Source organism: Heteronotia binoei, chromosome 6 (assembly GCF_032191835.1).
Source record: "Heteronotia binoei isolate CCM8104 ecotype False Entrance Well chromosome 6, APGP_CSIRO_Hbin_v1, whole genome shotgun sequence".
In the NCBI taxonomy this organism is placed as follows: Eukaryota; Metazoa; Chordata; class Lepidosauria; order Squamata; family Gekkonidae; genus Heteronotia; species Heteronotia binoei.
In genome coordinates, this window is record NC_083228.1 from 30570112 (window position 1) to 30596644 (window position 26533).

At 48.8% G+C, this 26533-nt stretch overlaps 1 protein-coding gene across 1 annotated transcript; it reads left to right on the plus strand.

Annotated features, from left to right (window-relative positions):
* Positions 1-1163: 1163 nt before the first annotated feature.
* TYSND1 (trypsin like peroxisomal matrix peptidase 1) lies at positions 1164-9109 on the plus strand. Its single transcript, XM_060240810.1, has 4 exons — positions 1164-2572; positions 3825-3955; positions 7402-7587; positions 8502-9109. Exons 1-4 carry the CDS (start codon positions 1434-1436, stop codon positions 8717-8719), a joined length of 1674 nt encoding a protein of 557 aa, XP_060096793.1. The 5' UTR covers positions 1164-1433; the 3' UTR covers positions 8720-9109.
* Positions 9110-26533: the final 17424 nt, after the last annotated feature.

A 26533-nucleotide genomic window follows, 5' to 3' on the forward strand; every position in this document is an offset into this window, starting at 1 on the left:
GTTGGGGTTGTAGTTGAGTTAAAGTGTGCATGTGCAAAGTTTCAGGTTCAGTCTTCTAAACTCTGCTAAGATTTGAGACCCGTTGGTAGTTGGGAACAAAACCAGCCAGGCCCTGAGTAAAGTGATTAAAGTTACACTTACGTGGAGATTCTACGGACACCACAAAGTCTGCACTTCTTGGCATACAAGAGTACTTGACATTTGCAGTGCCTCTTTGTTCTAAGTATAAATTCAAGCAGGGCACGATGAAAGCAAACCAGCATTCCTGCAAGGCTAATGTTTCCCATCCCTGCCGTGTTTCCCTCTTGCATCTTACGCACCTCCTCAGTGGGGACTTTGCCCAAGGAACCCACGCAATGTAACGTTGCTGAGAATTCTTCCTTTTGTGGGGCCTGCTTGGTTTGAGTGGCAGAATCTCTGACAGGTACCCAGAAGAGCAGGGTTTATGAATCCGCCTTATGGACTTTGTGACTAGTGTTGGAGGACATAAGAACATAAGAGAAGCCATGTTGGATCAGGCCAATGGCTCATCCAGTCCAACACTCTGTGTCACACAGTGGCCATAAAAACCAAGTGCCATCAGGAGGTCCACCAGTGGGGCTAGAAGCCTTCCCACTGTGCCCCCCAAGAACCAAGAATACAGAGCATCACTGCCCTAGACAGAGAGTTCCAACAATACGCTGTGGCTAATAGCCACTGATGGACCTCTGCTCCATATGCTTATCCAATCCCCTTTTAAAGCTGACTATGCTTGTAGCCGCCAGCACCTCCTGTGGCAGTGAATTCCACGTGTTAATTACCCTTTGGGTGAAGAAGGACTTCCTTTTATCCGTTCTAACCCGACTCATGACGCTGGGCTAGCCGGACCACAGGTCGGGTCCAGCATGGGGGGGTCCTCCTGAATTGTATTCCCCAAGGTTGATGGGGATCGTTGCTGCTCCAGAGTTACCCTCTGCCCGCGTAAAGCAAAGGTCGGGAACACCACCGAGATCTGCACCTGTCCGATTGCACAACTCCCAGCCTTGACGACCTCATTCTGAGAGCGAGGCTCCTAAAGTCGCCAATCAGAGAGCACCAATCGACGTGGCTTTAGTCGACGCAACCAATCGCAGCCCCCTTGTATACCGAACAGCCAATAGTAACGCGATCCTCCCTCCCCAGCTGACTGCCGGTTCCTCCGGCTTCTGGCTGTGGCCGCCTTGGTTGGCTAGTGCACTTTGCAAGCGAGGAACTGCGGGGGCCTCGGTCTTGGGCTGGGGGAGTCCGCGGCCGAGGGGAACCGCGGGCTGCCGGAGGAAGCTGGTCCGAATGGGCGAGTTGCAGGGGGCTCCTTCCTCCTTCCCACGTGCGTCCTCGGCGTCCCTCCCCTCGTTCCGGGCTGCCCTTTCCTCTCTGCCGGGGCTCGTCTCCCCTGAGAGCGGCTCTCGGACTGCATGGCGGGCGAGAAGGTGGGCTGCGTGGTCAGCGTGTCTGACTCGGGGGGCGCCAGCGGCGCGGCTTCCCGGGGCCCCTGGAGTGGCAGCGGCGTCCTCTTGGCGCCCAGCCCTGGCGTCGTCCTCTGCCACGGGGCGCTCTTCTCCCCTTTCCTCCTGGTCCCCGAGCGCCCCGACGGTGCCCAGCACGCCCTCCTGCTCCCCGACAGCTTCTCTCCAGGCCTCCGGATCCGCGTTCTCCGGCCCAGCAGCACCACCAGCAGCAAAACTGGCTTCGCTCGGCCCGATGAGGCCTCGCCGGCGTTGAGGTTCAACCCGCTTTCCGGTTTCCTGGAGGCGCCCGGCGGCCTGGAGAGCCGCGAAGCCGAACTCCTGCTGCTGGTCCCTTGCCGGCCCTTCCAGAGCGCCTTCGCCAAAGTCTTCGGGGCCTCGGATGAGTGGCGCTTCGGTGGGGAGGAAGAGGAGGAGGACGGCGAAGAGGCCGCTTCGTTTGCAGACCAGGTGCGCTTCCTGCACTGGTTCGCCTTGCTGAGAGTCCTGGACGGCGACTTCCACGGGGCAGGCGCGGCCAGCTGCGTGCCAGCCGCCCTTCTGAGCAAAGGGGACCCGCTCTTCACTTGTGGCTCCCCCTTTGGAGCCTTCTGCCCGGACATTTTCATGAACACCCTCAGCAAGGGGATTGTGAGCAACCTGGCCGGAGAAGGCAACGCCCTCATCCTCACCGATGCCCGCTGCTTGCCTGGCACCGAAGGGGGGGGCATCTTTGCAGTATCCGGAGTCAGTCCCCAACTGGTTGGGATAATTGTCGCCCCGCTTTGCTGGAAATCCAACGAGTGGGTGGGCCTCACACTGGTTTGTGCTGTTGACTGCATCCTGGAGAGCATCAGGAACATTCTCTCAGAGCTTCACCTGTTTCCGAAAACCCAGTTACTCCGGCTGCCGCTTGCAACTCAGGCTCAGAAGGTGGCAGTTGCCAGAGATGGGCCAGTCCAGCAGATGCTGGCTGCTGTAGTCCTGGTGGAGTGTGGGCTGTCCTGGGGTTCAGGGGTGATGGTGAGCTCCAGGGTTGTGTTGACTTGTCGCCATGTAGTCAGTGGAGCATCAAGTGTCCGGGTGAGGATAGGACCCAGCCCTGAACAGTAAGTCTGGATTCTCTTGTTTGTGGTGAGATTCCTGCTCTTCGTTGCTATGGTTGCTTGTCTTATACAAGGTCTCGAACAGGACCCCTGAGCAGGGCCAGTCAAATGGTTAAGCTGTTGATCTTCTTAGTATCCTCAAGATCGGTTTGGAACAGGGGTGGCCGAACTGTGGCTTGGGAGCCACATGTGGCTCTTTCAGCTCCCACCACCCTGTTGGCTGGTTTGGAGAAGGCATTTAAATCACTTCTCCAAGCCAAGTCAGCTGGTGGCTTGGAGAATTCATTTAAAGTTAAAGTTGCTTTATTTCTACTTCTCTCTTCATCTCAAACATCTGACATTTATTCTATGTGGCTCTTACGTGCAGCAAGTTTGGCCACCCTTGTTTTGGATGTTCCTCACATGTGGGTCTTCTAGACTAAAAGGTCAAAAGGCTTCCATGAGCTGCTCAAGTCCTCATGTTAACCTCTGAACTGGACAAGTAAGTTCCTATAATATGAGAGCCCACAAGGAACACTTAGAAAGGGGGAGACTTCTGAACTCTGGGTGATAATTTTATTTAAAACGAAAATAACTTTCTGGGTAGCTTTCTTGTTAAGTAATTCTTGTTGAATTTTAGCGTGAAGAAAATAAAAGTTAAAATGGGGCACAAGTATTGCTGTAAGACATGTGTTTGTTGACTGCTTTTCTTGTGCCCCTCAAAACTGTGAAGTGCCTGTGAAAAACTTGCACTGTTACCGTTCATGTACTTGCACTAGGAGGCCATGGATGCCCATGGCAGTCTAATTTGGTCTTAAAGGTTAAGGTCAGTTGTGCTTCTACATACTGGGTGAAATCAGTGGGCCTTGGTCTTAAGGCAACATACCTGGCATCAGTCTATGATTCATTCTTTGGGGACACCACCCAGTAAATACGAGGATGTGCTTGGCAGAGCCTGTTCACTTCAGGAGGTACAGTAGACCTTTTTTGATAGGCTGTAACCTTTGTTTTGGTGTCTTACTACTTAGTCAGTTGAGCATTGCCAAATTTTTCACTGGCAGGGAACACCCATATTAAGAGAGGGATGTGTGACTTTGTCTAATCCCTCCTCACTTTGCTCCCCCAATATGGCAGGCTGCTGCAGGAGAGGGGAGGCTGGGAAACTGTTCCATAGGTGCTGCTTGCTTCACTTGCAGTAGATAGGATCCATGCCAGTCCATGTTGTTGTCAGCATCTGTATCCGCACCCACAACAACTTGCTTCTGTTTGCTCCTAGGACGTTGGTGACTAAAGGGAAAGTGGTGTTTGCAACACAGGATGCCTCTCCTTATGATGTTGCACTGGTAGAGCTGGAAGACAATTTATTCTTGTTTGTAGAGCCTGTTCTAGCATCCAGGTTCTATGAAGGTAGGTTCCTGCTGATCTGGAAAGGTTAAAGTTTGGGGGGAGGGATTAGTATTTGTGTGTGTGTTTGCATGTGTGGAAGTCCTGGTCACCTCCAGCAACCTCTGCTGGGGCTTGGATGTTTTTCAGAGAGATGCCTGCCTCTGCATCCCTGCCCTGGTATTCCTTTGGAGGTTTCCCTTCCAAGTACTTGCCAGGGCCGACCCTACTTAGAATCATAGAGTTGGAAGGGACCTCTAGGGTCATCTAGTCCAATATTTGGCACAATGCAGGAACTTCACACAAACCTCCCTTCCCACACACACATGCATCCTCAGTACTCCATGCCCAGAAGATGGCAAAAACCTCCAGAATCCCTTGTCAAACTGGCCTGAAGAAAAATGCTTTCTGGTGATCAGCATTTCCCTGGCCGTGTAAGAAAGGGCCACAATAACCAAGCATTGATGCAACCCTTCCTGCCCTCCTTCTCATTATCTATTTAATTCACAGAATCAGATGAAGTTACACAATAGGCTACACAGAGGAATGAAGTTGCAACCAAATAAAACAAACCACTCTGTTTAACTTGCTGACCAGATGGAGGCAGCAGCGTTCCAATTTTGTGCATGAATTTGTGAAAAAACTGAACATTGTGAATATTTTCTACACATATACCGCAAGTTTTGCAAGATGCTCCCTGGTAGAAGGACCTGGCCATCCGAAATGGACTTTACTCTGCTAGCGATTCATTGGAGCTCTTTTTGGACCTATGATTTGGACTTATTCATGATTTGTTCTATTTGCACACTGTTGAATATATGTGCATAATTATGCACATGCAGTATGTAAAATAATGAAGTTTCTGAAGCATTTTTTCCTTGTATGAATTTTATTTTGTAATAGTATTTTTCACAGAGTGGTTTGTTTTATTTGGTTACTAATTCACGGAATCAGCATTGCTGTCAGATGGCCATCTCACCTCTGTTTAAAAACCTCCAAGGAAGGAGAGCCCACCACCTCCTGAGGAAGCCTGTTCCTCTGAAGAACCACTGTAACTGTCAGGAAGGTTCTTCCTAATGTTTAACTGGTAACTCTTTTGATTTAATTTCAACCCATTAATTCTGGTCCTCCGTTCTGGGGCAACAGAAAACAATTCTGCACCATCCTCTTGACAGCCCTTCAGGTACTTGAAGATGGTGATTATATCACCTCTCAGTCATCTCCTCTCCAGCACCTTCAATATCCATTTTTCTGTATCCATCATAGAGAAATTTGGCCTTTGTCATGAGCAGCGTATTTTGGGGTAGCCAAGAGCTTCCATATCCCCCAAGCCAGGTCTCAACCTGGTATCCTCATCACATCCACCCAACCAAAACATCCTGTGAAGACAGATCACGTGACTGGCCTCACTCCATGGACTCGCTAGGTGACTTGGGCATCTGGAATTTTGTCTCCTGAAGTGTCTTCTCCATCCCTGGTCCTGCAAAACCCATGTGATGCATTAGTGAGGAAGAGCATTGCTTCTGTGCTTCTGTTTTGCAGACAGCTTGGAACCCCTGGTCCCTCTTAACTTATTTGATGTCAGTCATTCCCAAATATTTAATGATGGCATACACCTTCATCACATGGTAGAAACAGGAAGTGACACCTGGCATTGGCAAAAGAGCCATCACAGATCAGACCCCATGAAAGATGGATTTGTGTAGTATTAGAAGCCATGTTTTGTCAACATTGGGGCTTGGCTTTCAGCTGCGGGCTGTTTCGTGGTGCGCAGCCATGTTCAAGCTAATGTTTATTATTTCAAAGCAAAAATTATTGGACATCTTAAAGTTATTCCCGTGTCATTTTAAAATGCTGCCCATGTTGCCTAAGCAGAATTATCTTGCCACAAGCTAGAGAGAAATGTCAGTGTTCCCTTTGGGGAATTAATTTGCTCAAAGCTGGGCCAGACAGTTTGCCTTTGTGAAGTCCTGAACACCTGAGAATTCATTCCTCTGGTCTAGTAGGCAGGACAGGGGAGCGGGGGTGTCTGAACTGACAGAATTCCAGAGGTTAGAAAACTTCTAGTGTGGTAGTCTTTAACACATTAAATGGGACACTAAGGTGAGCTGTGGGTAGAGCCATCGCTTGTTCTCCTCCTTTTTGGGGGGCTATTTTTGAGAGGTCCTGTTCCTAGCACACCTGCTTAGATAGCCAGGCTGGTGTGCTCCCTGTCTCTTTTTGTGCCTATCCTGAGAAGAAAAGCAGGAAGGCAAACGAGAGGATGCTCAGCAGGGCAGTAGTCTCCTTCTTGTTGTCAAATGACTGTAGTTCCATATGATTTCCTGTCAAGCCACTGCATAGTAAGACCAGTGCTGCTGCCTGAATTTAATGCTGAGTCCCTGGGTCTCGGAATTAAGTAGTGGAGAATTGGTCTTCCTTTGTCCTCCTGGACCAGTTGAGGCTATATCAGGGCCTTATACAAAAATATTTTTGTACAAGATATATATTTTTAAAAAACTGTTCTACATTTATATCTTACATTCATTTCCTTTAACACTGGGCCCATTAATTTGGAGTCACTTTTTCAATGCCTTTTAGGTTCTGCATGAGTTTTAACGAGTCCCTGTTGCCCGGGCATTGGCTGATCTCATGAAATTCTGTTGTTTCCAGAGGCTGTTGAGATTCTTGCCAGCCAGCTGCAGGCCTGGCTTGTGGCACACTCAGCCTTCCTCCTGGGATCAGTGAATGGGAAGCCTTGCGCAGGCAAATGCAGCTTGATCGACAGACTTATTCAGCTGGAATAGCTGGGTGTGAACCCTCCAACTCCCCAGTGATTGGCTAATGAGGCTTGGGGCCAGCCAAGTGGCAGATTCCCCTGTGCGGAAGCAGGTGTGGACTTTTTGCTGGACACGTCGGAGTTTTCGCTAGGAAGGGATGGGGGGATGTCAGGGCTTTTTTTCTTTTTTGCAGGAATGCGGTTCCAGCTGGCTTGGTGTCAGGGGGTGTGGTTCCTGCTGGGCTTTTTCTACCCCCAAAGCCCAGGGAAACATGACTGTGAACCAGCTGTGCAGATATATGCCATCGGCACCGCTGCCAGGTGTCTGCCTGAATTAGTTTCATGCTGACGTTCTCCTTGATGCTTGCAATTGTGTGATGGCTCGTGGGAATCCAATGGCAATTTTGGAGCTAAATTGGCATAACCAGGAAGGAAATTAAATGAAACTTAGAGTATTCCAGCTGAGACCATTGCAGTGGGAGCAAGTGATACTGAAATCAGCCCATTTTTTCCCCCAAGAGCCCCCTGCCGGTTTCACTGCAGCCATGTGAAACCCCAATCCCCTCTCCTTTTTGTCCATCAGAAGTCTCTCTGTCTCTCCTCTCCCCCCCGCCCCCCACACACACACTGTTGGGAAGGTGGTTTTATACCAGGACATTTCCCACTGCATGTGCTCTTTTGTGTGATGGCGGTTTGTGTCTTCTTCCACTAGGAGAAGATGTCAGTGTGGTTGGATTCGGTGCCTTCGGCCAGGCCTGTGGCCCATCCGTAACTTCAGGGATCTTGTCGGCAGTGATCACCGTGGAGGAGAAGCCTGTGATGCTTCAGGCAACCTGTGCAGTTCACGGTGGCTCCAGCGGAGGGGCCCTCTTTTCCACACACAGTGGGAAACTTCTTGGTATACGCCCCCTTCCTCTTCTACTTTACCTCCCTATGCAAGTGTAGAAATTGGTGTTGATGTAGAATTTGTTTGCAGAATTTCAGTTTTCTTTTCAAGAAAGCTAGTTTCTACATGTGTAAAAAAAGTAAATTTGCACTACTTGGCAAAACCGGGGTTGTGGGAGGGTGTTCCCATTAGGGGACAGGGGCTGCTGGAGCCTCTCTGCAGTACAAATACACTTGACCCAGTTTGAAGGGATCGAGTTTGGCATTTGAATGCTAGTTACACTGTTTAATAATAAGCAACCAAAGCTCTGCCTTTACATTTGTTCCTCCTATATACAAAGAAAGGATAATCATTTGCCTCTGCAAAGGTGTTTCATGCAGCCATTCCTAATACCTCAAGGGTGGTTGTGTGTCTCAGTAGCTTTTTATGCGAACATCAAGCTAGCTGCCCGTGGTCTTATCACTTGATAGCTACTCTGTTCAGTATGAACCACTTCCAAGATGCTGCAGAAGGTGTAGTGTTTTGTTTTCTCTGATGAAATCGCTCTTTTTTGGAGAGCCAGTTTGGTGTAATGGTTAAGAGGGGCTGAAATCTGGAGAACCGATTTGATTCCCCACTCTTCCGCATGCAGCCAGCTGGGTGACCACTGGGTGACTGTTAGAGCTGCTTTCTCAAGCGGTTCTCAAAAGTGCTCTCTCGGCCTCACCCACCTCCCAGGGTGTCTGTTGTGGGGAGAGGAAGGGAAGGAGTCTAAGCAACTCTGAGTGAAGGGTGGGGTATAAATCAGATCTCCTCCTCCTTTTCCCCATCCCTCTCTGGTCTAATATATGGTATGTAGCAGATGCCATCCTTCACAGCAGCCTCCTTTGGCTTCAGATTTTGAAAGCAAGTGGAATATTAAAACTTTGTTTCCCCCCCAATTTCAGGTATTGTGGCCAGCAACACAAGGGATCACAGCATCGGAGCCACGTACCCCCACCTCAACTTCAGCATCCCCATAACAGTCTTGCAGGCAGCTCTCTTGGAATACACCCGCAGCAGAGATCTGTGTGGCTTCCGGGAACTGGACAGGGTGGCTGACAGGGTTCGAGTGGTCTGGAGGCTTCAAAGAGAACCTGGGGAGGTACCACTTAGCAAGCTCTGAAAATCTGCAACTTGGAGAGGAAAAGGAAGAGCTCATCATTGTGGAAGATAAATTTGCAATGTGGACTTTTTGGTATTACTCGGTAGCAGGCTTAGAGTTATACTTGAAATTTTTGAATGGTCTTCAGGGAAGGAGGGGAGTGGGTTTTCAATGGGACTTGCTTTGCTTTTGCCCTTATTTTCCATCATGCCACTGTTCTGCACTCTTCCCACTGTAGTCCTGCCCAGCCAATCAGAAAATCTGCTTTTCTATCAGCAGTCCTTGTGGCTGCTCGCACCTGGAACTGTCCCAGAGTCTGTTCTGTCTCCTTGAAACCCTTATTTTCTATGAAGCCTTTGGCTAAACCCCTTTAATTGTTTTACGTTTTCACTAAAACACGCCTCATCTTTATCCTCTGTTTTTCAGTCTGCCTGGGTTGTCTAAAGACACTGCAGAAATGTAGATTGTAAGGTTTTCCAGGCAGGGACCTATTTTTATATTTGTGACACTTGAACAACTCGCTGGGGCAGGGGTGGGTGGATTTACTGAGCTTTGGAAATGTCCCAGAGCCAAAGGCATTCCCATGCCTTTTTAAAACGAGTGCCCCACCTTATAACAATACAGATTGTACTGATTGCTGATTGGACCTTTTCATAGCAAGATAAAACATCATTCTGTCAGACAACAGATTTTTAGACTTAATGTCCCTGGATGAGCCTTTCATCCATAAAATGATTGCAAGAAGTAAGCTGGGGAGTTGCCTCAGTTCATGAAGCTGCTGTCTGGATGGCAGTGAAGGGAAGAATTCCTGTAGAACTTGTTTGGATTTGCAATGCTCAACTCTTAAGGCTTGGCACCTAACAAAGGAAGGCCAAGCCATACCCTTTGTTCCTGGGCTGTTTGCCCAAGGCAAAGGAACGTATATTCACCAGGGAGGAAAAGGAAAGGTCCCCTGTGCAAGCACCAGTCGTTTCCAACTCTGGGGTGATGTTGCTTTCACAACGTTTTCACGGCAGACTTTTTACGAGGTGGTTTGCCATTGCCTTCCCCAGTCTTTTACACTTTCTCCCCAGCAAGCTGGGGACTCATTTTACCGACCTCGGAAGGATGGAAGGCCTTGAGTCAACTTTGGGCCAGCTTCCGCCAGAATCGAACTCAGGTCGTGAACAGAGAGTTCAGACCACAGTACTGCAGTACTGCTGCTTTACCACTCTGCACCACGGGGCCACAGTATTCAGCAGGGAAGGGAACATCTTCTTTTAGCTTGTGTGCCGTAGTGGAAAGTAGCATAGCTGGATGAACAGCCCTGATCCACTGAAACCTCATTGATCTAATCTGAAAGCCAAGCTGAAGTGTTGGAATTCTTAGAGTGTCTGATGAGGATCTGGGAAGTTCCAGTTCAAATCTCCTCTCTGCCATGGAAGCTCACTGGGCCAGCCTCACCTACCTCGCTGGGCTATTGTGTGGGTACAAAGAGGAGGTGAGAAAGTCCCTTGAACATTCCCACAAGGGTAGGAAAGCAGGGTATGAATATACAGGGCAGCTGTTCTCCACAGCAGACAATCTAATGTTCCTGAATTTGCAGTCCTATTCACACGCTTGGGAGTAGGCTCTGTTAACACTGCAGAATTTATTTCTAAGTATGCATACCTGTTTCTAAGTATGTGCACCTGTTGGAATCGGTGAGAGTTGTTCAGTAAACACACTTAGCATCAGGCTGTAAACATCTTCCCCCTTTTGCAAAGCTTGTCCTTTGCTTTTGCAAGTAGCAACACATGTGAGTCTCCCATGCAGGAAGGGGAGGGGGTGAGGTCTCCCCTGTAGCCCCCCCTCCCCAAGCCATTTGGGCAAGGTAGTTGGGAAAGGAAAGGTCCCCTGTGCAAGCACCAGTCATTTCCGACTCTGGGGTGACATTGCTTTCATAACGTTTTCACAGCAGACTTTTTACGGGGTGGTTTGCCATTGCCTTCCCCAGTCATCTACACTTTCCCCACAGCAAGCTGGATACTCATTTTACCAACCTCAGAAGGATGGAAGGCTGAGTCAACCTCGAGCTGGCTACCTGAAAACCCAGCTTCCACCGGGGATCGAACTTGGGTCGTGAGCAGAGCTTAGGACTGCAGCTTTAACACTGCGCCATGAGGCTCTTGCAAGGTAGTTAAACAAGCCTAAATGGGTAAGGTAATATCAGCAGTACTGATAATCTTTATTCATTTCACTCCATCCCCCTCCACAGGCTTCCAACATTTTTTAAAAGCATTATTTAATCCCTTTCTTCGGCACCCCCAGCCAATCACAGGCAAAAGGTACCTGTGGAACAAGCAGGTGATGTGAGGGAGCCAACAGCTGCTCTCTGTGCAGGGGAAAACGACCAATCATTGAGAGGCAGGGTGGGGGGGGGTGAGGAGGTGGAGACATTCAGAGAAGAGAGCCAGTGTGGGGTAGTGGTGAAGAGCAGCAGACTCCAATCTGGAGAACCAGGTTTGACTCCCCACTCCTCCACTTGAAGCCTGGCCAGCCCCTAAAAACAAGTCTAGCTTGCCATATGTCATGCTAAGAGCTACAATTTACAGCTGCCAAACAATCTCAGGATCTCCTGGCTATTTCTCTCACGATGCCATATGATAATTTCAGAGAAAAAGATGCCTGACAGATGTGGGCATTTTGAAGTGTGTTAGACTGCAAGTTTCACTTTGCCTGTCAAAGATTCCTTTCTAGCTCCTGAGCTGCTGTTTGGCCAACCTTAAACAGAAGTGGATGAAATTGTTCAGTTAGTTGCTCAGTGTCTTTTATCGCCACCAGATGGCGCCTGTGTTTCAAACAGTGATTGGCATCTGTTGCCTAGGAATGGTGCTCCTTCCATTTCAGATGTTCAGTGTTTAAGGGAGAAAAAATAATGTTTCAAATACCACTGCTTGTAGTTACTTGATGACTCCCAAAAAGTATCCCAACAGAGACTAGAATTTCCACCAGTTTCTGTGTTTGCACTGCTTTTTAGACTCTGTGGGCCCTCTTTCAGGCCAGTTTGGTTTCCCACTTAGAAAATCAGCTGAAAAGAATCATAAAAGCTATATACAAGATGAGCCAGCAGACAGCAAATGCTTGAAAATCAGATCTAGAAACAGGGTGGTGTGCATGTGTTTGCACCCTCACAATATTGGAATTCAGCTGGATATTATAGCATTAGAGAAGGTGCAGAGAAGGGCAACTAGAATGATTAAAGGGCTGGAGCACTTTCCCTATGAAGAAAGGTTGAAACGCTTGGGACTCTTTAGCTTGGAGAAACGTCGACTGTGGGGTGACATGATAGAGGTTTACAAGATAATGCATGGAATGGAGAAAGTAGAGAAGTACTTTTCTCCTTTCTCACAATACAAGAACTCGTGGGCATTCGATGAAATTGCTGAGCAGACAGGTTAAAACGGATAAAAGGAAGTGCTTCTTCACCCAAAGGGTGATTAACATGTGGAATTCACTGCCGCAGGAGGTGGTGGCGGCCACAAGTATAGCCACCTTCAAGAGGGGTTTAGATAAAAATATGGAGCAGAGGTCCATCAGTGGCTATTAGCCACAGTGTATGTGTGTATATAACATTTTTTGCCACTGTGTGACACAGAGTGTTGGACTTGATGGGCCGTTGGCCTGATCCAACATGGCTTCTCTTATGTTCTTAACTGTCCAAGGAGACAAGTGTGTTGTGCATATTTCTATGCATGCGATTACTGTTTTGTATGACTAAGGCAGTGTGCCTGTTTTCTAGCTTCCACCCAGTTTTTTAAGGGAACACATTTGCACATACTGAGGCCAGGAAATGCACATATTGCCCTACTCTCACAACACGGTGACCAGAGCCACCAGGGAGGGCCACAGCAAGCATGCGGTAGTGGAAAGTCAAAATGGTAATTACTGAAGCCAAAAGTCATAATTGTAATGGCTGAATAGGACTTCTGGCATTTGTCACACTTCTAAATCCGTAAGTCTTATCTTAGTTCTCTTTTTTGCTATCGAGCCAAGCTAACTTCTGGTGTCCCCCTAGTGGGGCTTGAAACCAAGGCACATTCAAAGGTGGTTTGCCATCACTTGCCTCTTCATAGGTGTTTCTATGCAATTTTAACCCCCCCCCCCCAAAAAAACAGTTCTTTTTTAACATTGCATCTTAGCAATAAATAGACAGTACTTTTTATACAGCCTGCTCTTTCCCACTGTTACTGTCTTTCTGCTACTGTCTTTTAGTACAATTTTTAAAAAAAATAAAAACCTGCACCAGCTGCGTGCTCAGTGTATTGCCCTGTGCCTTCCTTCATCCCTCTGTTAAGTGGATAATATTTTCTGTGCAATGCTGAGGGGTATTGCGTGGCTATTGATGGTGTCTTTCAAAAAAGGAATGGAAAAATGCAAGGCTGCCTTTCTAAAATTGCTGATCCATAGTCTGCACCACACAAAGGTCCTTCAGTTTCCCCACAGGCCTGAAATTGACTAGCCCTGAACCTAATATGGTCTAGTCAGTTTCATTCTTCTGATTTTTTTTTTTGTTGGAAAGGTTTTGCATGAGGTATGTGGTATCAGACTTATTGTTTTGAATCTGGTTTATCATCATAGTTAACAAGGGAAGTCTGTACTCACACACAGTTTGTGGGATAGGAACTAAAACTCAAATATATGGCATGTGAGTCTTCTCCCATGCTTTGTGGGCTACATGAAACCTCTTCTGTTCACCTGTAGGAAATTTCCTCAGTCACCACTACAAACACATTTTTCATGTGGGCTGACGGAGCTCTGCTGGAACTCTGGCTTATGGAGGCAAAGGCAAATAGAGGGCAAAGTTGTGGAGTGCACTGGTTTGTGGTGCTAAAATGAGGCCAGGCCTAAGAATGGGAGTTGGCAAGGTCATCCCATTTATCTCCCAGCTTTATAGCATCACCATGACAAATGACCACAAAGAACTCCACAGCCTTAGAGGAAAATTAAGACCTCTTCAAACCAATCTCCTGCTCCCTTGAGCCATAAATACCTCAGGTAGTAGCTCATTCTTCTGTGTGGAAATGGCATTTGGGTTTTTTCTTTTAATACGATCTTTTAGTGGGAACAAATGCCTCTCCCATGGGCACTGAACACCAGTGAAGTCTGTGTAGCTTCTAAGTATGTTAGAGGACATACTGTATGTTAGAGGACCCTGACCCGGGTAGCCCAGGCTAGCCTGATCTCATCAGATCCTCAAAAGCTAAGCAGGGGTTGGCCCTGGTTAGTACTTGGATGGGGGACCTCCAAGGAATACACAGAGGCAGGCAATGGCAAACCACCTCTGGGCAGCTTGTGCCTTGAAAATGTGAAGGAAAGGGAAAGGTCCTCTGCGCAAGCACCAGTCGTTTCCGACTGGGGTGACGTTGCTTTCACGATGTTTTCACGGCAGACTTCTTACGGGGTGGTTTGCCATTGCCTTCCCCAGTCATTTATACTCCCCCCCCCCAGCAAGCTGGGTACTCATTTGACTGACCTTGGAAGGATGGAAGGCTGAGTCAACCTTGGGCCAGCTACCTGAATCCAGCTTCTGCCGGAATCGAACTCAGGTCGTGAGCAGAGTGTTCAGACCACAGTACTGCTGCTTTGAAGAGACTGCCATAAATCAGCTGTGACTTCATCAGAGCACATTCTTACCACCAGAGCACAACTGAGGCTATTGTGCAGACAACCTGATTGCAAAGCTCCATTTTCACACTGGGCAATATTGTGATTTCCTCGTGGGGGAAGGAGGAGGAGAGTGACTTTTATATCCCTACAGTGGGGGAGTAGATGGATGCTAGTATCTGAACCCCCTGAAAGTAAGTCTGTGTGTGTTAGTTAATTCAAAAGACAACTTGCTGCCCTGTTTGGAAAGTGTGTGTCCTCCCACTATGGCTTTGATGGTGGCTACCTTGCCCAACCCCTGCCCCAGGCCTACTTCATGGTTTGTCCTCAGAAATCAAAATCTCAGCACAGCAAAAGAAATGAGACTAGGCCAATAGGGCCTGTGAGAACAAAAGCACCTGGAAGACCCCTTAGAATTGGCTGAGTGGAAACAGCATCACACATTACATAGATTTTTAAATTTATTATTGTGTGGGGACCCACAAGACTGGCTACAGCTTGTTTGCTCCTTCCTTCCTTCCTTACATATGAACGTATGACGCTGCCTTATACTGAATCAGACCCTCGGTCCATCAAAGTTGTCTACTCAGACTGGCAGCAGCTCTCCAGGGTCTCAAGCTGAGGTTTTTCACACCTACTTGCTTGGACCCTTTTTAGTTGGAGATGCCGGGGATGAAACCTGGGGCCTTCTGCTTACCAAGCAGATGATCTACCATTGAGCTACCCTCCCTCCCTCCCTTCCCAGTATGGCCTCAGGCTGTCTGTGAGTAGGGACTGAACAGCTATTGTCTGCTGCTGTTCTTCTTCTTTGCCCTCCTGAAGGGATCCTTAAGGGGATTTGCTTTCCTTACAGCCCAGTTATCTGCCTAAATATACCACCAGGGGGCGATCTAGTCTTTAGCAGTTCCCCTGCGGTCGCTGCTTACTCAGTACGGCTGTAACATCAGAACCCTTTATCAGCAGGGCCTCATTTTATCTCAGTGGGGAAATTAAGGCACAACTAGCGTGGCTCCCACCTTTTTACTGGGGAAGCTACATAGGGCTCCCTCTCAGTTTTGTAAACTCCAACAGTTTCTCAATTCTGTAAACTCTCAAGGGTCTCTCAGGGGCCATCCCCAACTTTCTCCTCCTCCTCTGGCCTTTTGAGGGGCTTTTGGGGGGTGACTCATTGCCAGGTGTCTGCAAGTTGTCATTCTAGTTTTTTCCCCTTCCCCCAGACTCTAACTCTTAAAGTGGGGGAGGGCAGAAGCATGGACATTAAGGCAGGGTCTAGCTTTCAGCCAGCCAGGGCTTTCTTTGTAGACAAAGCCCAGCAGGCACTCATGTGCATATTAGGCCACACACCCTGATGCCAAGCGGGCTGGAATTGTGTTCCTGTGTGTTCCTGCTCCAAAAAAGGCCCTGCAGCCAACCCTTTCTCACACTGCAGCTGGTGTTATTTCTTTTGAGTATATATTACGGCGCGTCACTGCAAACTGGGGATGCAAGAGGAGGTGCAGATGGTTTTGAAATCCTGCCTCCTAACTCTTCTCCTTCAGACAGCTCTAAACTCACAGAGATTTGAGCAGGCTGGTTTCCCCTATATGGACAGACCACCAGCACCCCATCCCACCACCCCAAAAAACGCTGTCAAAATTCTGCCATTACTGGAGCATATTCAGCCCTCATCAGTCTTTTTTTCTGAAGGGAGGTTGTTGGATTGACCCAAAGTTATAGATTTCTGTTTCACTGGGGAGGCCCCTGCATGTAAAAACCTGCTCTAGGTCATGAATGGCAGGGACCCCAGTCCTTCCCAGGGTCTTCATGAGGTTGTGTGTTTTTTTTTGTTAATATACAAATCTATTTCTGCATATGTGGGGAGTTCTCCTAGTAGGTACTTTGTCCATGGGTGCTCTTGTTTTGCTGCCTTCCTTAGCCTCATGGGGGCAGGGAATTTTTAGATGAAACTGAATGGTGGAAGTGGGTCCCAGTTTGAAATCCCACCCCACAGAATCTCCTCTTCCGGGGCTTAGCAGGCAGTAATGGTACCACTTCAGAGAAGAGGTGTGAGGTTGGTTTTTTTTTCTTCAAAAAAATGTTCCCCTGTGTTTCAGAAAACCCTCCCTGAACGTTGAAATAAGAACAGTGAGGGGAAGGCAGGGCTGGCCCCTCTTCTCTGCAGGTGCTAGTTTTTTACTTGCCAGGAAGTTCTTCTCATGAGAGAGCACTCAAAATGCAGTTATTCCACCAGCCTGATGGTTGAGGCGGCAGTGGTGATTCATTAATATCACCCCACTCCTCTGCTCTGTTTTGTTGCACCCTGCTCTGCTCTGCTTGTGCCCTCGTCCATCCACTTTGTTCTCTATTTAAATCAGTACCTACCAGCACACAAAGGTAGAGCCTTCTATCGGAAGCAGAAACGCTCGTTGTGAACTTGTGCCATTGACTGCCGACTGACTGTTAGTACTATTAATGTTCTTCTAGATTTTAATGATTTTATAGTTAACACTTAATTGTTGTTATTTGTGATCTGTGTTGTTGTAACCTGCCCTGAGCCTTGCTGTGCAGGGAAGGGAGGGCTAGAAATTAAATAGAATAAATAATAAAACAAGACTTTCCCGCTTTCAGTCCGGAGTGCTCCAGTCCATGCTGCCATCTCAGGGTTGTGGTCCAGCTGTGAATCAGGTCTAACTTTTAACTGGTCTCAATATTCCATCACTCTTTGATCATGTTTAGTCCTCCTCATGTTTAGTCCTCCTCATGTTTAGTCCTCCTCATCAGACTGATTTTGAGCTAAATAACCCTGGTTATTTTACCAAATTGCAGTTTATTGCATATCAAGGCAGTCCTCTGTGTGGGCAGAAAACCCAAAGGTAGAGACCCCAACAACCTTGTCTGTAGTTGGCCCCATTATACGGAGGAGGAGGAGAAGTTGGATTTATCCCCTACCCTTCACTCAGAGTGGCTTACAATCTCCTTCCTCTCCCTCTCCCCATAACAGACACCCTGTGAGATAGATGGGGCTGAGAGAGTTCTCTGAGTGAACTGTGACTGACCCAAGGTCACCCAGCAGGCTTCATGAGAAGGAGGACTGGGGAATCAAACCTGGTTCTTCATATCACAGTCCCCCAGTCCTAACCATACACCATGCCAACACAGGGCATAAACCTGAGAGAGCTCTAACAAAAACTGCTCTTGAGAGGAACAGCTCTGTGAGAACTTGTGACTGACTCAAGGTCACATCAGCAGGTGCATGTGAAGGAGTGGGGAATTAAACCCAGTTCTCCTAGATAAGAGTCTGCACATTTAACCACTACACCAAACTGGCTCTCAGCCCTTTGGAGCCCTGTTATGCATACAGGAACCCATACAGTACAGCTACTATAAGAGTGATGTTTTTTCTAGCGTATCTTTAAATCTGAGACAAAGTCAGCTACCACAGAGCCAGGCAACAATCAGCAGGTGGGAAATAGCTTTTCGCAATGGGCTGTTGGGGAAAGCAGGTGTGAGATAAGGATGCTGGCAGTGTCCATACTTTTCACCTATGAAATGCTGAAGGTGATGCTGTTCCAGTTCTTAGAACTATCAAACACATGCAGGTCCCTCTTCTTCCTCATCAGCCTTGATTCAGCAGCCTCCTTCTGCAAACTGAGGGATGCCTCTTTACCACCTTGTCCGTTGTATGGATTGCCAGCGGCTTAGGTGCATGGGTGTGCTGTGTTTTGCTTAGCCCGTTAGGGAAGAGGGAGAAGGTTTTTTAAATGAAAGCCAACAGTAAATCAACATATTGATGCAGGGATCTAGATTCCAAACATTATGAATCTGACTGTGGGGGGAGCTGAAAGAACAGATGAATACTGGAAGGGAAACCAAGACGTGTGAGACATTCTTCTTGTCCCTTTAGCTCCAGCCTGTTCCCAGGCAACGTTGAGGTGGCTGTTTAGCCAATGGTCTCACATATCGTTTTGGGAAGGAGATAGGGCTGGCAGCTCTGGATTGGGAAATACTTGGAGATTTTGGGGAACAGAGCTTGAGGGCAGGATTTGGGGAGGGGAGAGACTTCAGCTGGATATAATGTCAGAGAGTCCATCTTCCAAAGCGGCTATTTCCTTCAGGTGAACTGATAAGAACATAAGAGAAGCCATGTTGGATCAGGCCAACGGCCCATCAAGTCCAACACTCTGTGTCACACAGTGGCAAAAAATGTTATATACACACATACACTGTGGCTAATAGCCACTGATGGACCTGTGCTCCATATTTTTATCTAAACCCCTCTTGAAGGTGGCTATACTTGTGGCCGCCACCACCTCCTGTGGCAGTGAATTTCACATGTTAATCACATGTTGATCTGTGTCTAGGAGATCTCCAGCCACCGCCAGGAGGTTGGCAAGGACAAAGATCACACAAGGCTTGCACATCACCCAAGGCAAAATGCTAAGATGGTCCCATTCAACTGGCAACAGTCCCTAACTCTCCCCAATGCATGGATGTGAACTTTTCACAAGCATCTTGCAGGGGATACTATCCTTGCTGGGAAAAGATTCCTCCTAGCAGGCCGGGTGTATTCTCTAACCTGTTGGCAATCCTAGGAAGAAAAGGCTGCCCCTGACCTTTATGAGGAAGGTGTTACCATGGAAACAAGCTGGGAACCTGCCTCTTTCCCTTCAGCAGCTGCAGGAGATCACCTTCGATCAGCGGGGAGAAAAGGCTAGAGCGGCCTGCAGCTGATTTAAGCCTTCCCCAGCCACCTTACCACAGAGCTCTTTTCTGTGTCCTCCCTTCTCTGACAAAGAGATTTAAGGCTTCTGCTGTTATGAAATCCTGAGGCTGGCCTACCTTCTTTGCCCTCCCTGGATTTACGGCACAGATGGGGGCTCTCAGCCCTTGCCAGTTTGCCTCTGAGCATCCCTTTTTTCATTCTTATGAGCCATATTTCAGGCCTGAGTAGCTTGCACAGTGTGTGTGGGGGGGAATTACACTCAGAGGAAAGAAAGGATGATAGTATTTCTTGCCTGACAGGGTGCTATTTTACATTTAGCTTCGTGAGTGAATTTACCACTTGTTAGTGTAGCTATTATTCCGTCTGATGTGTTTGTAAGAGTCTTCTGTCAACAAGACTTGCAGCTGCCAAACACACTCAGGAGAAGTCTGTGTTGCTTCACATTTTTCCTTCCTGCTGCCCAGGGCAGAAGAAAATGGAGGGAAGAAGGCCCAGTTTGCACTTTGCAGCTGGAATCGGAGGGGTACTGCTTGGTGAGAGGACTCCACAGGTTCTCCTCCCCCTTACAGCTGGTCAGACCTCATTGCTTCTTTTTAGAGCCGAGCAGGATGCGTATTAATTTAATGCAAGAGCCAGAAAATAGCTACTGAGTGATGAGAGAGTGCAGGCTGAGGAATGACATGGCGTGTACCGTCTGACAGCAGATAATAAGCCTCCTCCTGCACAGACAGCCACATGGAACCATCTGGCCTTGAGCTGCAAATGAAAGTAGGTTGTGGGAGCAGATTTGTATAGGTCAGCCCATAACTATCCCGGGCGGGAGGTGAGGGTGACAGTACTGAGTGGTGCCTGAAGGCAATCATGGATGTCCTATGAATTAGAGTGCATTTCTCTACACAAATTAGCCCAGAGCCAGAGGACGTAATGATGGCCCCAAACACAGACAGCTTTAAAAAGGGGATTAGAAATAGGCTTCCCAACCCTCCCGCCCTGGCGGGGGACCCCAGGATTTTTACCCTCTTCCCCCGTTCCCCAAAAAAATGGAAGCGGGGGGAGAGGGGGGGAAATGGAGCCGGGGAGCGGGCGAGGCCGCTGTGCCGCACCGCTGCCGCCCCCTCCCCGCCCACCGCAGTTGCTCCTCCGAGATGGGCCCAGGCTGAGCCCATCTCGGAGGAGCAGCCAAGAGGCGGCAGCAGCGCAGGGGAGGGCAAGGCAGGCCAGGAGCATGGCGAGCCGCGAATCTGGGCCCTTCTAGGACCCGGACTTGCGGCTCGCCACGCCCCCGGCCTGCCTCCAGCCCCCCCTCCGCTTCCACCCCAGAGGCGGAGTGGGCGAGGCCGCTGCTGCCGCCTCTTCTCTGCTCACTGTGGCTGCTCCTCCGAGATGGGCTCAGGCTGAGCCCATCTCAGAGGAGCAGCCACGGCGAGTGGAGAAGAGGCGGCAGCGGCGGGGCGGCTCGCCACGCTCCCCGGCGCCGTTTCCCCCCCTCCCCCTAGCTCCACCCCAGTGTCTCCTGGCTCCACCACCAAAGTCTCCTGGCTCCACCCCCAAAGTCCACAGATATTTTGGGGGTTGGACTTGGGAACCCTAATTAGAATGGTTCATGGAGGAGAGGTCTACCAGTGGCTACTAGCCACGGTGATTGAAAGGAACCTCATATTTAGAGGCAACATCAGGGATAAGCATCAGTCTCTATGCCCTGTTGTTGGATCTCCAGAGAAACTGGTTGGTCATCCCGTGTGAGACAGGACAAGACTGGTATGACCAGTTGAGCTCTTCTTATATATAATGTTAACTACTCTCCCTTTATTTAGATTCATATTGGCCCAGGCAAGCATGAAGTAACTTTCTATAGTAAAACCAAGGACTTCAAACATGAACAGAGTGCCTGTTGCTTACTGCTGCTGCTTTCAGTCACTGTGTGCTTACTTAGATGGAAGGAATGAGGCCCCCATGCAGGCTGAAGCTTCGGCTCCCTTTTTCAAAAAGTAAAGTCCACCCCCTGGCTAGGAACATGGAGGAAGGAGGGCAGAATGCTGAGGATAGAGCTAACCACATGAATTGGAGCCTGTCAGGGCTAAGCTTTTTATTTTTGTTTGTTTTTTTACCGATTTATCAGCCAAATCAAGCTATTGTTAATAAATCTCAGGGTGTTTGATATATGACACGTTTTCTAAGTAGCAACAGCATAAAGAATGCCCCCCCAGTGGTGAATTAGCAAGTGGCTAATGGATATTTATTATTTGAAGGTGGTAATTTACTTTGAAGTAAATCCCACCGAACTTGGTCAAGAAACATGCACTCTTCTGAGGTAACAGGAATTGGCTCCTGTTTGTAGACGCAGCTGAGATCACCATTTGTATTGCATAGGCTGCAAAGGGAGTCTCCCCTCCCTTGCTGACAGCACCCCCCCCCCCCCGCCCTGACTGGTTGAATGGGGAACAGATATTAGGCATCCTTTACTATCCTCAGCTCATAAAGCTGGTGTGATAGATGGGCAAAGGTCTTGCTGCTTCACTCACCAATCCCCTTTCTGCCTGTTTGGAGTGTGTATGTGTGGGTAGAGTTGGTAACAGGCAATTTCAGGCCCAGGGAAGCCTGAGGAAGATGGGGGAGATAGAGAGAAAAATATGTTAGAGGAGAGGGGGGAGTGTGAGAGAAAAATCTGTTAGGTTGTCCTCTCTTGTCAGATAAGGTCTAAGCCCTCAGAGGGTGAGGCTAGAGGGGTCCTGTCTCTGAGCCTAGTTTCAGACAGGGTTTGCATTTCCAAGTGTTAAATTGTCTTATGAGACCTGGTAATGCCTCAGGACCGTATTTGAGATAAAGCAGTGACTGTTTACAGACAAAGTTTGTGCCTCCAGAAGAGTAGGTGGGAAGAAATCCTTTCTCAGGAGATTGCGTCTCACATGTCTGGTTAGTGGTATAAAGCAGCCAACACTTATAGAGGAGACTACTGTCCCAAAGTCTAGTTTTCAGGGATGGCAGACTGTTATTGGAATCCCCAGAAGGAGCTGACACTTATAAAGTGAGTTTCCTAAAGCTGAGGAAAGGCCAAAGATTCACCTATGGTTGCCAACCTCCATGTGGGGCCTGGAGATCTGCTGCTATGACAATTGATCTCCAGGCAATAGAAATCAGTTCTCCTAAAGAAAATGGTGGACTCTATGGCATTGTACCTTGTTGAAGCCCCTCCCCAGCCCAACCCCGCCCCCCAGACAGACCTCCCCAAATCTCAAGACATTTCCCCACATAAAGTTGGCCACCCATTCTCCTCAGGAATCAACGCTTGGTTGGTAGCTGCTCTCTGCACTCCTCCCTTGTTAAATGCAACATTATAACCCTGTGAGCCCAGCAAATGGCCTGCAATATATTTGTATATAATTCTCCTCAAGACTTATCTGGAATCACTACATTCAGAAGCCACTTTGTGTCTGTATATATATATTGTTTTGTCTGGGCAGCTGCCCAGAAAGTAGGACAGAGTGACGACAGGGCCCTGCAGGCCGGCTAGTGGAGCTCTTGGTGGCTTTCACCTTGCCGGCTCAATGTTAGGCAGCAGAGAGGGCTGGGCTCCTGCCAGCTGGGTGGAAATTTCAGGCAGTGACAGCCTTTCATGGCCCCAGGGGGGTGGACGCTGCTACTAGCTCGCTTCCCTCTTGTCCAGCTGGTTTCCCAGGGAGCATATTCCGCAGCTGACATTGAAGCCGCACAGTGGAAAGGCAGAGCCAGCACTCCAGTGAGCAGCTTGCGGGGGCTTTGCCGTCACGAAGTTATCATCATCAGTGGCCAGCCAGCAGAAATGCCTTTCTTTGCAACAAGGGTCATCACAGGTTCGCCACCATCTTTGCATTTGGAACCTCTTTTTTACAGTTTGGGGAACTCTGGTTTTCAGCTTAGAACACAAGCAGGATGGAATCAAGCCATGGAAGTCTAGGATGCAAACATTCACAACTAGATTTTCAGCCATCCAGTCGCAATGAATTGCTACAGGGAGTGCAAGGCTGGAGGAGGGGGGAGAAGAGAAGAAGAACAGCAGCAGGGCCAGCTAGGCAATTGCCTAGGGCAGCGGTCCCCAACCTTTTTGGCACCAGGGATCGGTTTTGTGGAAGACAATTCCATGGACCCGGGGGGGAGGGGGGGCAATGTTTTTGGATGATACAATTATGCACTTTATTTCTATTAGTTTGGTGCGGCGGTTATGTGTGCAGACTCTTATCTGGGAGAACCGGGTTTGATTCCCCACTCCTCCACTCGCATCTGCTAGAATGGCCTTGGGTTACCCATAGCTATCGCAGGAGTTGTCCTTGAAAGGGAAGCTTCTGCGAGAGCCCTCTCCAGCCCCACCCACCTCACAGAGTGTCTGTTGTGCGGGAGGGAGGTAAAGGAAATTGTGAGCCAGTCTGAGACTCTGAAATTTGGATTGGAGGGCAGTATGTAAATCCAATGTCTTATTATTACTATAATGAAATAATTATACAACTCACGGCCCAGTTGCTAACAGGGCACGGACTGGTACTGGTCCATGGTCCAGGGGGGTTGGGGACCCCTGGCCTAGGGCACCAGCCTTCTGGGGGTGCCGAATTAGGCTTTTCATTTTTCCCACAAGTCATCTGTTTTTGAAAATTGGTTATCAGTACGGGGTGAGGGGGCACCAGACGTTAGCCTCGCCTAGGGTGCCAGACAATCTAGGGCCAGCCTTGGGAGGAGGAGAATGAATTTATATCCCACTGTTCACTCTGTGTCTCAGAGGGCTTACAATTTTCTTTCTCCTCCTGGGGCTGAGAGAGCTCTTTTGAGAACTGCTCTTGAGAGAATGGCTCCAAGAGAACTGTGTCTGTCACAAGGTCACATCAGCAGGTGTATGTGGAGAAGTGGAGAACCGAACCTGGTTCTCCCAGATTAAAGTCCGCACTCCTAACCACTACACCAAACCATGAAGGGTGAATGCCGTCTGCTGCAGTTTCAGCCAATTGCAGTTTTCTCGTGTCTTGGACCTGTGGCAGCTGCCTGAAATCCTGCAGCTGGAACGGCTGCTGTCTGCCTTCTCCACACCAGCGTTCGTTAACTGTGCAATGACCCTCTGACCGCCTCTCCTGATTGGACAGACAATCCCCGATAGGCTTTGCAGCCTTTCCTGCCAGCCCCTGGGCTCATCCTGGCCTACAGAGGTTTCCTCTTATAGAAGCAAACAAGCGCCTTTGCCAAAGAGCCGCTGCCTCCGCTGCTGTCAAGGTGTTGGCAGCTCTTTGCCCCTGGGGGACAGCAGGACTCTGGCAAACAGACAAATTGCCGGAGGCTGCGGCACACCTGTGACTTCTCCACAAAGCCCCATGAATGGACTGAGCTGGAATTAGCCTCAGCCTTTCCCTGGGGATGGGGAGGAGGCCAAACTTAACCCAGGTCAGGTGCCTTAAAACTGCGGGGGACTGGGACAGGTCTTTCTGTGATGCTGACATTGTGAAAGGGCCTAATTTCCCCATCATTGTTCTTTGGGCTTGGACATATGAAGCTGCCTTATACTGAATCGGACCCTTGGTCCATCAAAGTCAGTATTGTCTACTCAGACTGGCAGCGGCTCTCCAGGGTCTCAAGCTGAGGTTTTTCACACCTATTTGCCTGGACCCTTTTTTGGAGATGCCAGGGATTGAACCTGGGACCTTCTGCTTACCAAGCAGATGCTCTACCACTGAGCCACCATCCCTCCCTTCTGCATAACTCATGCTGTTTGTTTTGTTTTGCTCCTGTTGCATTTACCCAGGGTGCTCTCTCACTCTCTCTTTCTCTCCCCCTCCATGTTGTGCTTCACATTTGGCTAAATTTACAATGCAGCAACCCTCCCTGGACAGTTCTACGCTTATCTCAAGTGAATGGTCTTGGGCCAGTAATTAGCAGCAGTCTTTCTAGTAGGTATCAAGAGGAATGTAGCTGTGTCTCTTGGCGTGACAATTAAGAGGTAATATTTAGTGAGTAGACAAGACTACTTTTTGTTTTCTCTGGTTCTTTTGGCCATTAGGAGTGCCTGAGGCCTGCAATAAAGGGGTAGAAGTGTACAATTCTACTGCTTCAGACTGCAGGAGTGTGTCATTTCCAGTATTACACATATACACGAGGCTGCCGTATACTGAATCAGACTCTTGGACCATCAGGGCCAGTACGGTCTACTCAGACTAGCAGTAGCTCTCCATGGCCTCAGGCTGAGGTCTTTCACATCACCTCCTACCTGATCCTTTTAACTGGAGAGGCCAGGGATTGAACCTGGGACCTTCTGCATGCCAAGCCAGATGCTCTGCAGCTGAACCGTGGCCCTCCCAAATGTTTCCTCATGTGAGAAGACTCTCTGCCAGTAGGAAACATGCACAGCCAGAGACCAGGGTGGGCCAAGACCTTTCTGCCCAGTGTTCTGGTTTCCTATTTGCGGGGAGGTTTGTTGTTGTGTTCTAAACCTAGAGAGTATTCAGAATGGCAGACTCCACTTGCAGTTGTGAAGGAATACAATCCAGTCTATCACCTCATTCTCTTGCATCTACAGACCAGGCCTGAGAATGTCCCGTGAAATGCATCATCTACAACCTGTCATCTTTGAGTGAGGTCATACGTTATTGGGTCCAGATCTGTCATGCCCATGGTTGCACACGGCACCAGATCTGCTGGATCTGCATTGAGGAAGCATTGTGAGACCTGAGAGAATGCACACTAAGGACTGAATGTGCTGTTTTCCAATCCTTGCTCCGCTTGCTGAAGGACATTAAGAACGCTGGGCATGTTATGTGCACATTGTAGAGGTTCTTGACCCCATTACATGTGGTGCACAAGTTCTTACTGGGCCAGTCAGTATTGGAACCAACCTTTTGTGACTCTTCAGATGAGACCTTGTATTGTCCTGTCTTTTGCCCCACACCTGGGGCTTTTTTTCTGGAAAAGGAGGTGCTGGAACTCTCAAGAGGGAAATGAAGGAGAGACACCAGGGTTGCCAATCCCCAGGTGGGGGCAGGGGATCCCCTGGTTTGGAAGCCCTCTCCCTGCTTCAGGGTCATCAGAAAGCAGTGGGGGGAGGGGAGGGAAATGTCTGCTGGGCACTCCATTATTCCCTACGAAGACAAATTCCCATAAGGTATAATGGATAATTGATCTGCAGGTATCTGGGGCTCTGGAGGGGCTGTTTTTGGAGGTAGAGGCACCAAATTTTCAGCATAGTATCCAGTGCCTCTTCCCAAAATACCCTCCGTGTTTCAAAAGGATTGGAACAGGGAGTCCATGAGCCCCCAAAGAAGGTGCCCCATCCTTCATTATTTCCAATGGAGGGAAGGCATTTAAAAGGTGTGCGGTCCCTTTAAATGGGATGGCCAGAACTCCCTTTGGAGTTCACCTGTGCTTGTCACAACCTTGCTCCTGGCTCCACCTCCAGTGTCTCCTGGCTCCACCCCTAATGTCCCCAGATATTTCTTGAATTCGATTTGGCAACTCTAAGAGACACACAGGTGCTCCTCATGAACATTTAAACATTTTTT

Excerpts from the sequence above, each read along its gene's own strand:
- TYSND1 (XM_060240810.1), top strand. The coding sequence starts at position 1,434 with ATGGCGGGCGAGAAGGTGGGCTGCGTGGTCAGCGTGTCTGACTCGGGG. Across the intron at positions 3,956-7,401 it reads AGCATCCAGGTTCTATGAAG|GAGAAGATGTCAGTGTGGTT; the intron begins GTAGGTTCCTGC and ends TTCTTCCACTAG. Across the intron at positions 7,588-8,501 it reads ACACAGTGGGAAACTTCTTG|GTATTGTGGCCAGCAACACA; the intron begins GTATACGCCCCC and ends CCCCAATTTCAG.